Source organism: Amblyomma maculatum, chromosome 1 (genome assembly GCF_055883805.1).
Source record: "Amblyomma maculatum isolate TAMU_Amacu chromosome 1, ASM5588380v1, whole genome shotgun sequence".
NCBI classification, from domain to species: domain Eukaryota; kingdom Metazoa; phylum Arthropoda; class Arachnida; order Ixodida; family Ixodidae; genus Amblyomma; species Amblyomma maculatum.
The window spans coordinates 348,347,827-348,361,300 of record NC_139344.1 but is presented as its reverse complement, the minus strand read 5'-3'; the positions used below and the strand labels follow the sequence as shown (position 1 = coordinate 348,361,300).

Genomic DNA, 13,474 nt, shown 5'->3' with positions numbered 1-13,474 from the left:
TCAAACGCTTTCGCATAATCAATAAAGCAGAAGTAAATGGGTTTCTGGAACTCTCTTGCTTTTTCCATGATCCAGCGAAGGTTGGCAATTTGATCTCTAGTTCCTCTGCCCTTGCGAAACCCAGCTTGCACGTCCGGAAGCTCCCGGTCCACATACTGCTGCAGCCTACCTTGGAGGATTTTCAACATCACCTTGCTAGCGTGCGAAATAAGCGCGATCGTGCGGTAGTTGGAACAATCTTTGGCACTGCCTTTCTTTGGAATGGGGATGTAAACTGACCTCCTCCAATCCTGTGGCCACTGCAGGGTTGTCCAAATCTTCTGACATAATGTATGCAGAGTGTTAACAGCGTCGTGGTTGGGGTTTTGAAGTAACTCAGCTGGAATACCATCAATTCCGCTAGCTTTGTTCTTAGCAAGGCTGGCTAAGGCCCATTCAACTTCACTCTTCAGGATGCCCGGCTCGAGATCAGTAATCACAACCGTCTTATGTTGGGTTTGCACATCCGGGTCCTTCTTGTACAGTTCTTCTGTGTATTCCTGCCACCTCTTCTTTATCTGTGAGGCTTCAGTGAGGTCCTTGCCTCGTTTGTCCTTTATCACGCCCAGCTTGGCACAGAAGCTTCCTTTGAGATCTTTGATTGTCTTATACAGAGCTCTTGTGTTCCTTAATTATCTGTTGTCCTCAACTGCTTGGCACTGTATGTTTAGGACGGCATTCTTATCTCTCCTTGCTATTTTCAGAAAATCCGCATTGAGAACCTTTTATCTTTCTCTTTCCCCCATAACTTTTGCCATCCTCCTTTCCTCAGCTATTTGCAAAGCCTCTTCAGATAAGCAGTTTGCTTTTTTGCATTTCTTTTGCTTTGGAACTACCTTAGTAGCAACTTCTTGTAATATATCACGAACATCAGTCCACATCTCTTCGGGCTCTTTGTCTTCTAGATCTAATTCTTGAAATCGATTCCTCACTTCCACAGCATATTCTAATGGAATTTGATCCAGATCATACCTGAAAGGCCTTCTAGTTTTCTGCGTTTTCCTCAATCGAAGCTTAATTTTGGCAACAAGAAGCTGATGATCGGTGCCACAATCGGCCAAAGGCCTTGTTTTTACTGCTTGTATAGCGCTTCTCCATCTCTGCCGGCAAATAATATAATCGATCTGATTTCTGTACAGACCGTCCGGTGAAATCCACGTGCAAAGGCGCCTCTTGTGCTGTTGAAAATGAGTATTCGCTATGGTCAGTTTGTTTTCTTGACAAAACTCCACTAGCCTCTGCCCAGCTTCATTTGGCTCACCAAGACCGAACTTGCCTGTAATTCCGGATATTTCTTCACTCCCGACCTTAGTATTCCAGTCTCCTATGAGAAAAACGACGTCTGATGATGGGGTGCGGTCTAAAAGGCATTGTAGGTCCGCATAAAATCTCTCAACGTCAGCTTCTTCAGCAGTAGTGGTCGGTGCATAAACTTGGATAACTGTTATGTTCAAAGGGTGACCATGGATCCGAAGTGACATCATTCGGTCGTTTTTGGGGTTGTACCCTATCACTGCTTTGCCCATTCTTCTGTTTACTATGAGAGCGACCCCATTCCTTCTCTTGGATTCGTGCCCACAATAAAAGACATAATGGTCGCCGGAGTTAAATTCTCCCATTCCGGTCCACTTGAGCTCGCTGATACCCAAGATATCAATGTTCAATCTGTCCATTTCTCCCTTGACGATATCCAGTTTACCTTGCGTCATAGATCTTACATTCCATGTTGCTATGTGATATATCTCCTTGCAACATCGGACTTTCCGGTCGCTTCCCGACACATCCACAACTGAGCGTCCTTTTGGCTTTAGCCCAGCCGCTTCATCCGTCCTGGAGCTACTAGGAATCGCTAATATACCCAATAATAATATACCCAAACGCTTAAAAGAGGCCCTATACTACACGCTTGTTAGCCCTCAAAATAAGCTGTGGTATCTTGATTTGAGTAACGATAACGAGCTCTGTAATTTCTATTATAAGTCTAATGAATACTATTTCGACTATTACGTATAGTGAAATATAGAGATACTAAACAACCTTTAAGAACCAAAAACGAAAAATGCCGCAAATCAGAGTTAACAAAGGAAAACAAGCACTCCTTTTTATGTTACAGGTTGATTCTAATAAAGGACATTTAAGAAGTACTGGAAGGAGTTTCTTGGGAATAGCAATAATAAATTATTGAAAGAAATGTGTTTTATGTCATGTTCCTGATGTTTCGTACAGTTGTCATGAATTGTGTTGAAATTTTGCTTCAGTGCCTTGGGCATTCGACACTTAACATGGCTATGCGTGAAGGTGTAGAGAAGCGCCGATTGGGGACTGCTGTTCTACGTATTGTTCTGCTGACGCACACCTGTTACCGATGTACTGTTCAATAACTGTTATTTTTGACTGCTTTATTGCACCAGAAATCAAATTGTTTGTTATGGTATGTCATTCTAGCAGTGATTAGTTCCTTCCTGTATCAGTTCTCACTTCCTGGGTCTCAGACGACCGCTGAGCCAGACTCTGTTAAATTTTGTTATATGTTTTCTGTGTTTATTTTATGAGATGGTTTTTATGCTTTTCTCTGGTGCTTTGTCGTCTTTAGGCTCGGCACTCTCAGGGTGCATCCAAGGAAACAATAAATAAATAAATGAATAAATAAATAAATAATAACTAACTAAATAAATAAATAAAAACAAATAAATGTAAATATAAGCGAATAAATAAATAAATAAATAAATAAATAAATAAATAAATAAATAAATAAATAAATAAATAATAACTAAATAAATAAATAAAAACAAATAAATGTAAATAAAAGCGAATAAATAAATAAATAAATAAATAAATAAATAAATAAATAAATAAATAAATAAATAAATAAATAAATAAATAAATAAATAAATGTGTGGCTATCACTCATTTCGTGGCCACTTAGACTTATTCCGTAGTGAAAGCGGAATGCTTGTTCGTCAGCGATATCTTTAATTTTTTTCACTTTTACTCTTGGCAATAAGTGAGGGACCCACCTGAGGAGCTGTGTCAGGGCAATAATGAAGGGCGGTAAACGGGTGCCGTACACTTGCCAGGCAGCAATAACACAGGACCCCAAGGACAACACACCGAAAAGAGACACAGCTAGCGCTTTTTTCCTGTAAATGGAAACAGACTTGATTACAGGCAAATCATAAAATAACGAACAGGAGCAGAAGTGCTTCAGGAGGCATAATAAAAGTGGCATTATTTACATACCATCACAGCATGATAAGAATAATTAAGAATACATAAGTGAAGTTTGTTACTAATGTCCTGTCACTCCTTGGACATTAAGGGCATCAGAGAAAGTGAATAATTAGCCATGTTGGATTGGGTGAGAATTCGGCAACGTATGTAAATATATTCTTAGCGAAAATGTAGAAATCAGGGATAATCATAAAGGCAGGCCTCCGGTTGGCTACCCTACACTGGGGAAGAGGGTAAGGGCATTAAAGAGGGGAAGATAAAAGAGACGTGGAGCTCAAGGCCTGTGTATAATCACCTATTGAGGTACCTCGATGAAAAAATTAGTGCGACTCATGAGAAACGTCAAGGTCATGAAAAAGGAAATATGGAACGAAAATGACCTAGTAAATTAAGTGGAGGAGGAGGAGGAGGAGGAATCAACATTTATTGTGCCCCAAATAATTCGGTGGTGCATGCTTGCACCAGATGGGGTAGTTCCCTAGTTGCGGGACCTATATGTTCCCAGCAGCTCCTGGCCCCGTGTTTTTAATAGATCAGCGTTCCTTGTAGATATTGTAAATATTGTTTACAATATTGCAAATATTTCATTGTGTAAAATCCATGGCACACTAGCTTTAGATGAAAGCGATATTTGAGATACATTTATTTCTTTCTGCGCTACGCGACTTCTGATCTTGCTGGCGTTGTTTAAGTCCATATGGCTGTGTCCTCTACTTCCCATGTACTCGTGTACCTGTTTCTTTAGCAACTTCGACGAATCGTCTATTCATTTTTACTTAATATCATTCTTACGTGCTTCATTAGTTTAATTGAAGTGGAATTATTGTGTCTAGCTCTACTGAGCACAGCTTTCTAATTTTGTTGGAACCCATTTTGTAAGTATTTAAGGAATAAATCTCTTAAAAAAAAAAAAAAAAACATCAACAACAACGACTGCATCTATGCTTGTCATTTCATTTTCAGTTGCTCTGCACATCTGCGCCGATTGGCGTCAGAATCTCTTCTACCTCTAATTTTTCTTTTTTCAGTTTCTGTAGAGGTATGGGATGATAACCAACTTCCAACAAAACATGGTACTTTGTGACACTCAAGATCAAACACAAATAAAAAAGTTAAGTCTACGTCACCTTTTCACAAGCAATACGCACTAAAATCATTTTAGCTTCCACCAGATGAGTAGCCAGTAGTGCGCTCCTTTGTCAGTCACTATGTTTATATGTCTACCATTTTATATATCTTCAGTATTTATCCAAATAGTATTTACAATTGCCCACTTCGCGCAGCCGTATCACGATTTTCTACCTCAATGATACTCATGTGCTTCCAGGACGTAAACTTTAGTCATTCTGCCGAACCATGGCTAACCGAAACACCAAAATTAAAAAAGAACCTTTAATATAGTGTCGAAGTTGTCAAGGATTCAGCTTCCTCACAAGAAGTAAGATGGCCACTTCTTGGTAATCCCGTGAAATCTCAGCTGAGTTTTGAAAACTTCGAGGAGGCGCTTGAGACCTCCTAAAAATGACACTGCGAACGTTCTGGGACTACGGCAGGCATAGAGTTCCTTACACTAACTAGAGGGAAAGCTGAGGGCGCTGCACTTCAGCCACCATGGGCGCGCTAAGAATCATGGGCCGGTGTGCTACTTGTTGCGGGACAGTCGGTTTTTCTCGGGTACGTGGAGTGGCGTTACTGCGATGTTTCTTTTTCGTCATAATCATCATTTGAAGGTGCGTACATAGACCGCGAAAGCCATAGTAGCGAAGGCTCAAAAGCAGACGTCGCCAATAAATGGTTTCTGTTTCCCGAAATGCCACTAAAAACTTCCTGAAGTGATTGCGCAACCATAAATATTTTTATAACGTTTTTTTATTTCAAAGTTTGCATATTAAGTGCGAAATATTGGTATTTGTGCTGCTCAAAACTAAGCCAATAGGAGAAAGAGCCATCGCTTATATTTGATAAATATCACACTGACATGCTGTTTCTCTCTCTCTTTACAATTTATAGTCACAATATTCAATCTTAGGGCATTATTTACGGTAGAACAACGTTTATCTTTGCATTAGTTTTGGCCAAAAGTTGTAGTTCTGCACTCGGTAGCTCACCGGCCCATGATGCTTTGAGCGCCCATGGTGGCTGAACTGGCCGTCTGGAAACTCCATGTAAACGCCCATAGACGGCAGCACAGCTTTCCCTCTAGGTAAGAGTAAGAAACTCTATGACGGCAGGTCCGTCATGCAACTAGACTGCCCGCAACAGCTTACAGTCTAATTGCAATTTGACCTTTAGCTGTGACCTTTGATCTTTAACCCCCACTACGGTGGATAATTTTCGGTCACACAATTGTGCACGCTGTCTATGAGCTAAGAAATGATTTAGCATTAAAATGCAAAATTTTGCCTTTTTCATTCAATTTTAAAGCGTGCATATGATTAGGCAAAGTAAAAAAGAAAAATCAGGCGTGCTAGCCTACAGCCTCCATTTTGAACTTACAGGCTAACTAAAAGCTAACTGAAGAGCGGTAACATCGCACAGTTGGCGAGTTGGTAACATCGCACAGTTGGCGAGTTGGCATTGCATTTCGAATGAACGTAACAGCACAACATAAGCGGAGGACCAGTGAAAGCAACGAATCTTCAGCGCTATGATTTTCTTTCTTGGTCCGTCATTGCGCTGTTACATCCTTGAAGAGCAGCAAACTAAGCAAGTCACTGAACTCTGTCCTGGACGATCACTGCGAGTGAAATAAAATTAAATCTCTTTTTTGTTTCATTTTGACCTATCCCGTGCCTTAAATACAAAACAGTTATAGTATTTATCAAACAAAGAACTTACGCTTTGAAGGCTTGTATAACTATCATGGACACCAAGAATAACTGGAAATCAGTTGAGAGGTACCATAGATGAGGTAAAATGGGCTGAAATTCAGAGCAACATAAAAATAGTGACAGTTTGTATCAAACATAAGATAGACGAAGGTTAGCACGACAATAATGCGTATACTTTATATATACCAGTACGCTCAAATTGGTTTTGAAGAAAGGGCTATATATATAAAGGGCTCAAGGTAAAGGCAACTATTTGCGCCGGATACTTTTAAAGAAAGCTTTGCTCCTGGTAGCATTTCATAAACCGCTTTCGTTGCGGTCTTATTGAATTACTGTTGAAGAAAAAGCATTTACAGAACTTTCGCTATTCCAAGCTCCAAGCATTAACTTCGTATTCATTGCATTATTCATTGTCGTTATTACGATTTCCTTTAAACGAGTGTGACATTGACAGTATACTGACATCGTTTTGCCCGGATTAGGAATGTACATCTTTCATCATTTTCTTATAAATCGGGTGTGCAGGTAGTTTTGACTGTACAAGTTCAGTTTTCTTATTCCTGAACAAATTGCAGGTTGGTACAATTCTCAGGAGAGGCGAAATAAAAATATTTGCTAGCAAATATTAACTATTTTTGGTCTGGTACTTGTATGCTTTGGCTCCAAGTGAACTGTTTGGAACAGGCAGGGAAAGAATATTCATTTCATGCATGACACTTCCTGTGGCACTAGCTGTAGTCTCTTAACATGTTTGTGTTTCTTAGTGGAAAGAAAGGATCTCTGCGCTGGTTGCCTAAGTATTCACTTTTTAATAATCACTGCATCACTCAGTACTACACAAAGGGACTCGTATCTGCTACGCCACATAACCCTGTTAGTCAATACATGATCGATATTTACATGGCTTCAACTTCAGCGCAGTTCTCAAGCATATGGGATTTTGGGATATTTCACGTCACATCATAGTTAGCAAAGGTTGTTTGGCACTACCGCTACCATCGTAGCGAGTCATTTACTATTACATCAGAAATTAAAAATGGCGTCAAGTGCGTATTCCCCCAAAATCAGTTCTAATAACTACATGTAACTATGATAACACTATTTTCTGTAGTGTTCCTCATCCTGAGAGTTTGAGGTAACGAATTGAATACGAGACTTCCCCCAAGATACAACTATCAAAACTGCATTAAAAATAGGCAACAGGTGTATAGTGAGAAGAGCCTGTCACACAACGTTTAGAGATTGAGATCATTGGCTCTTAAACACGAAAGCACAGAGACGAAACTAGTAGCATTTGTCTCACGGGTACAGTAATAGAGACGAAGTGGAGGCTGAGTCTTCACCACCGACAATCGAACAAGGCCGGGGCATGACCTTCTCTCCCAACGTCACGACTGCGTATGGGTGCTAAAAGATGTGTAAATGAGTCTGCGTGCATCGGCTTGAGATGCCATGTGACGACTCAGATCTGCGCTCTCAGTTTCATTTGCTGGAACTTTATCGCACATACGCAGTCGTGACGTAGGCTGCTGGGGTGCGCTATCTTTGTCAAGATCACGGTGGTGTCAGCTGACTTCGAGCTCACCCTACGCTTCACGCATTCCGTTTTCCAAATATGGTCGTCCTCATATTAGCTATATTTGTTGTTCATGAGAAAACCGAAACCGTAATCAGTGGATGCCGTGTATATTTCTCATCTAAAAATGGTTGGCTGACCCACTGCATAGTGCTGATTTGTGAAGCGGTTCCTTCTAGAATAGGCACGAGGCTAAACTTACTATGACGGCGTCTTCTTTCCAGTTTCGTACTAGGAGCAATAAGTTCCACCAGGTGTCTCGGATTTCTGCATAAAATCTGCTGTAAAGTTCTTTTGAATTCGGGCCAGAAGCTATCAATGGCAGCATATACATGCACATGATCATAAAAAATGTCGGGATGGTCATCCTGCAAAAAAAAAAGGAAAAAAAAAAGGTTATACTTTAGATTATTGAATGTACAAGCGCATAATGAAACATTGTTGTAGGCCTAATTACTATTATAAACCTACCGTAGTGTTAAAATATGATGTACCTTGGCGCCCTCACACTCGTTCAGGGTTGTCGTGATGAATAAGTGATAGATGCTATCTGGCAGTGCGTTCTGTCGGCTGCTAGGAGCGAGTCTCAAAACTTCGAAGTTAACCGTAAAATTTGCTCTCATGGTTTAAGTAACTTCATGTATAATTATCACATAAGAAATGAAACTATAATTTCTCTAGCATATTTCAACTTTCCAGAATCCACTGGCCTAAATTATCTATTACTGGTGATGACATCACAATAAGTACCGAGTTTATAAATATTAGTCAGTTGGTTTGAAAGACAGATGATAAATTCACAAGGCTTGCTGCAACAGTGGATGTGGGGTTTTTAAAGTCTTCTCTTTTCGCAAACAGTTTACATGTGAGGTCATCAAAGCAATATTCAATCACAACTCTGTCCTTGTTTCTATTCAATGTTCTGTTAATGAGTAGCATTGCATTTATTCAACATTTTCAGATTTTAGTTCTGCCGATGGTGAGGGCACACAGGTCTTATTACGAGACTCATTCGAGAAATTTAAACACCTCAGCAACTTGGGTAATGTGAATTTTCTAGTAAACTTTTCGGAAACACTGTGAAAGTATTTATTCAGCGTTTTGTTCCCCTAAAGAATAGTAGCCAGGATCTCAATATGCCGTCGATAACAAAACATATACTGCATTGCTCTAGCTGTGTCTAGATTACGCGTTTGCAAGTGCAATGAGGACTCTTTGCTTATTACATTCTTCGCAAATGCTAAAGAACAAGTCTGCGTTAAGGTTAAACCGGCAAAAGCTTTTACTATGGAAATACATCGCAGGAATTAATGAAACGCCATCTCAGAAAATTCTGGGCATACATAATATCAAAGGGCATCATTCCCAATACCTTTATTATTAATGATGAACCTCTCTCTGATTCATTAGCCATATCAACTGGTTTAAATGCATGTTTTCAGCCGGTCATTTCAAGAATACCTGGAAGTTAATTATTTTACAAGCAACACAGAATGCTCCGTTGGGGATGTCTCAAAAAGCAGTCAAGATGGTCTGAACCTCATACGGAACCAAAATACAAAGAGCAGTGACCTCGATGACATCCCTAATATGTTTTTACACCATTATTCTCTTTGAAGTAGCCGATATTTGACTATCACCTAAAATTCCCTATCATCTGGCCCAGCTCCCGTATCTTAGAAACTTGCAAAAACTATTCCCTTGCTTCAATCTGTAAGCACACAGATCTTGTCCAGCTGCCACCACCCAATTTTGTTAACTTCAAAATTATGTACATTACTTGAAAATATAGTTCACAAGCTCACTACGGAATTTCTTGAAGTCAGTAACATTTCGTGTATTTTTCAGCATGTGTTTTAACGAGGGTTTAACACTGATTTACAACTCGTTCAATTCACATATGGTATTGCTAGTTCCCTTTATATTTTCTCTGAGTTTGACGCTTCATTTATTGATCTTTGTGAAGCTTTCAATACGCTTGTTCAACCTAAATGTCTTTGCAAGATGAATACAATACCTAAATACCCCTTAGTTATGAACTGTATGAGTTTTTTATTTCTTGGCGAAAGCAGTATATCTCTTTAAACTCTTGTTCACCTGAAACTGCTGACGTACCATCCGACACATCACAGGGACCCGTGCTGGGGCCACTGATACTTTTACTTTATAGAACAATACTTTACTACAAAATATTTTTTCTAAACTATGCGTGTATGCCGATTATTGTGCAGTGTACCGCTCAGTTAACGCACCTGAGAATCATGAGAAAACGAATGCTTATTTTTATCTTTCTGCTCATGGGGTGAAATGTGTCAAATGCAAATGTATTTTCGTAAATCTGTCTGCATGTCATTTTGTAACCGTACAGGGTCTTCTTACCGCTATTCCTGCTATGGTAAATCTTTGAAACATGTATCGAAATACAAATATTTAGGGGCTCTTTTTTCAAATTTGTTGTTGTCGACGCACATTAACACGATATGCATGAATGCAATAAGGAAGCTAGGGTACCTGAAACTTTCTTCTCCCCCCCCCCCCCCCCACCTCCCTTTTCTTTGAGGAAAATAAATTGGTCGCTAAAGATTGCAATCAGTACAGTTTTATATTATGGGTCGATAATTTGGAATCTCCATAGACAAAGCGACATAATTAAGCTTGAGTCGTTTTAAAGGAAATTAGTGCGGTTTATATGTCGAACATGTGACAGGAAGTTTTCACCAGCATCGGTTCTTCTTACCCTTTTGTGTATTCGTCACGAAGATGAGGGCTTAAAAGTATTTTCGCAATTTGTTCATTTATCTCGTTTTACTCTGTTGAATGAATGCCTGAAGATTTGAAAACCTTAATCTGACAGAAACTATCAATTCTTGAATGTGTCGCCTATTTACGCATTTACAGACACTTTCAAAATTAGTTTCTTCCCTCGTGTCGCTCAGTAGCGAAATCCTCTGTCCGGTTATGAACGCTCGTTGCTATTAGAACACTTTTTGAACCCTTTTGCAGGTTCCTGATTTTGCTTTTCACTTTTTATGCTCTGTGGTTCTTGATGTTCAGTGTGCCAATTAGACCTCTTCTTTAGCATTCATGTTGCTAATACCTGATTCTACAGCTGTCTTATTATGATGTGTGGTTTACAGTTGACAGCTAATTATGCCGTACTTTTCCCCGACTCCTGCGATAGCTCCGACGGGGCCGCAATATAGATGTAAGTAGATGAGTTCGTGAGTGGGTGAGTGAGAAAGTAAGACTGAGCAAGTATATGTATGTATGTATGTATGTATGTATGTATGTATGTATGTATGTATGTATGTATGTATGTATGTATGTATGTATGTATGTATGTATGTATGTATGTATGTATGTATGTATGTATGTATGTATGTATGTATGTATGTATGTATGTATGTATGTATGTATGTATGTATGTATGTATGTATGTATGTATGTATGTATGTATGTATGTATGTATGTATGTATGTATGTATGTATGTATGTATGTATGCATGTATGCATGCATGTATGCATGTATGCATGTATGTATGTATGTATGTATGTATGTATGTATGTATGTATGTATGTATGTATGTATGTATGTATGTATGTATGTATGTATGTATGTATGTATGTATGTATGTATGTATGTATGTATGTATGTATGTATGTATGTATGTATGTATGTATGTATGTATGTATGTATGTATGTATGTATGTATGTACGCAAGCAATTAAAATAAATAGATGACCGGTACTGCTCTTTTTAGCCATTTTGGTACGTCGGTCTGTTAAGGCTAGCTGCTGTTCGATTTGCTGTTTGAACAAGAACTATCGTATTATGATATTATAGCGCTTGCTATTAATGTAGATTGATACACCCTACTCCTACTCCACGGCCCCCAAAAAGAAACGGTTTGGTTTGGTTTGTGCTGTATAACGTCCCAAAGCCACTCAGGCTATCTGAAATGTCGTAGATGAGGGCTTCGGAAATTTCGACCACCTGGGGTTCTTAACGTGCAATGGCATGCACAGCATACGGACGCCTTGTTTTTCACCTCCATCGAAAAGCGCCCACCGTGACCGCTTTACGAGAAACCTTAGAAAGTTGTTACTATGAGTGCGCAATAATAGGCACCACTAATTAACCTTACCTTATATATCTGCGCACAACTGCGACGAGACTTACAAAAATCCGATTTCCATTCTCCTTATCTAACTTGAAGAAAATAAAGAAGCCACTGAAAAAAGAAAGAAAAACAATTCATTACGAATGCTGTTCATGCCGGCGCTTTTCACAAAGGCAAGTTCGGCGAAGTCTTATCTCTGATGAAATATGACAATGACTAACGAATTGATGTATCAGTGATCAGGGCCTGGACATATTGAACAAAAAAGGTGGTCAGGCGATCAATGGACATTTAAGCACCGGGATTCACTACATTTTTCTTCAGGAGTACAGAAATTCATTTATGCCAGATACATCAACATGTAATAGAAGCGGCGTGTGTCCCGAGAGGGAACTCAACGTTATCACATTACAACAGTAAGCAACCTGCCGCGACATGCACGCAAACTCATTGAGAGGTAATAGACCCGAAAGCCGCACCCAGAGCGCACTAAGACATATGTGTGGATAACTTCGAAAAGTACTGAACCCTCATAATCAGCGTCGGAGACCTTTAACCTTTATCCCAGTGAAACATCTATAAACACATGGATAACGTGAAGGTTAGGACAATTTAAAGGTGTCTTCGATTAGATTCAGGTTCATCTGAAGGCACATGACAAAGTCCTGAAATGTGAAAGTATGCCATCACCATCTTCTTGATACTGCATTACTATCAGTGGCGTTGCTCTGTCGCAAGTGAAAAAAAAAATGAAACACAACAACAAACTAACAAGTCGACTGATGATGCCAGTCGTAAAGCGAGTATCCAGCCGTAGCTGTCAGAATACAGTTTGTTTATTGTGATGTCCTCTATTGTGATGACCTCTCTTAAGTGCGGTAAGGAGAAAGCTTTTCATGCGACTCTTTGCACTATTTGCCGCCCTTTCACGCCTTTGCTTCACTTTTCTCCTTATTTGATCATTTGTATCTATTTTTGTTTTTTATATTTTATTACTCTTTGTAGTTTTTGCCTTTTGGTTGTTTTCATTTTTTTACTCTTTGAGCTCTCCTTACTTTTTGCTACTTTTTTCCTCTGTTACTGTTCTCGGTGGTGTAACGCAAGAACTAGGCCTGACATTAAAGCTTAGCAAAGTTTTTATACATTTTTTACACATTTTCGGCTTCCATCGCTGTTTTGACGTCTGCGCACTATATCAACATTTTTGGCTATATTAATGTCGTATTGACGTTTTTTTTTTTTGCTTTAATTAGTCAACTAATTACTCCACATGCAAAAGTTTGCACGTAGACACATTTTGTTACCCTCTACAATACAAAACCATGTTTTTACTAATCAGTCAATTCATTTCTCGACAACGACGCTCTATCCGCGGACGCACAAATCCGGTCCACACTCATGAGCCTAAAAGGCTTTCGTCTTAATAAATATTACCGGTATAATCTTTTAGAGCCAAAGCTCTACTCTGTGACCGACAACTTGCAAACTCAACAAGGTCACTCAGTGACCTTCAAACCAGTAGTAGCGACTGGAGTTGTGCCGCTATCGCCATCCCTCCTCCGCTTAGCCACGCGATCCTCAACCACGTGACTAGCCGCATCTCGCCACTGCGCTTGCTTCTCCTGCTCGCTACGCCTCGTAATCGCCACACTTCGTGACCTGCCGTATGTTGAGGG

General features: G+C 39.6%; 1 protein-coding gene across 1 annotated transcript in view; it reads right to left on the bottom strand.

Moving 5' to 3' along the window:
- Nucleotides 1-13,474, bottom strand: part of LOC146207709 (nose resistant to fluoxetine protein 6-like) — a 41,225-nt gene that overhangs the window by 11,206 nt on the left and 16,545 nt on the right. Inside the window, exons 8-11 of the mRNA XM_084577342.1 lie at nt 11,823-11,909; nt 7,880-8,045; nt 6,109-6,191; nt 3,057-3,179 (exon numbers count right to left, since the gene is read on the bottom strand). Of these exons, the coding sequence (XP_084433468.1) occupies nt 3,057-3,179; nt 6,109-6,191; nt 7,880-8,045; nt 11,823-11,909 (459 nt within the window). The remainder of the gene's footprint in view (nt 1-3,056; nt 3,180-6,108; nt 6,192-7,879; nt 8,046-11,822; nt 11,910-13,474) is intronic.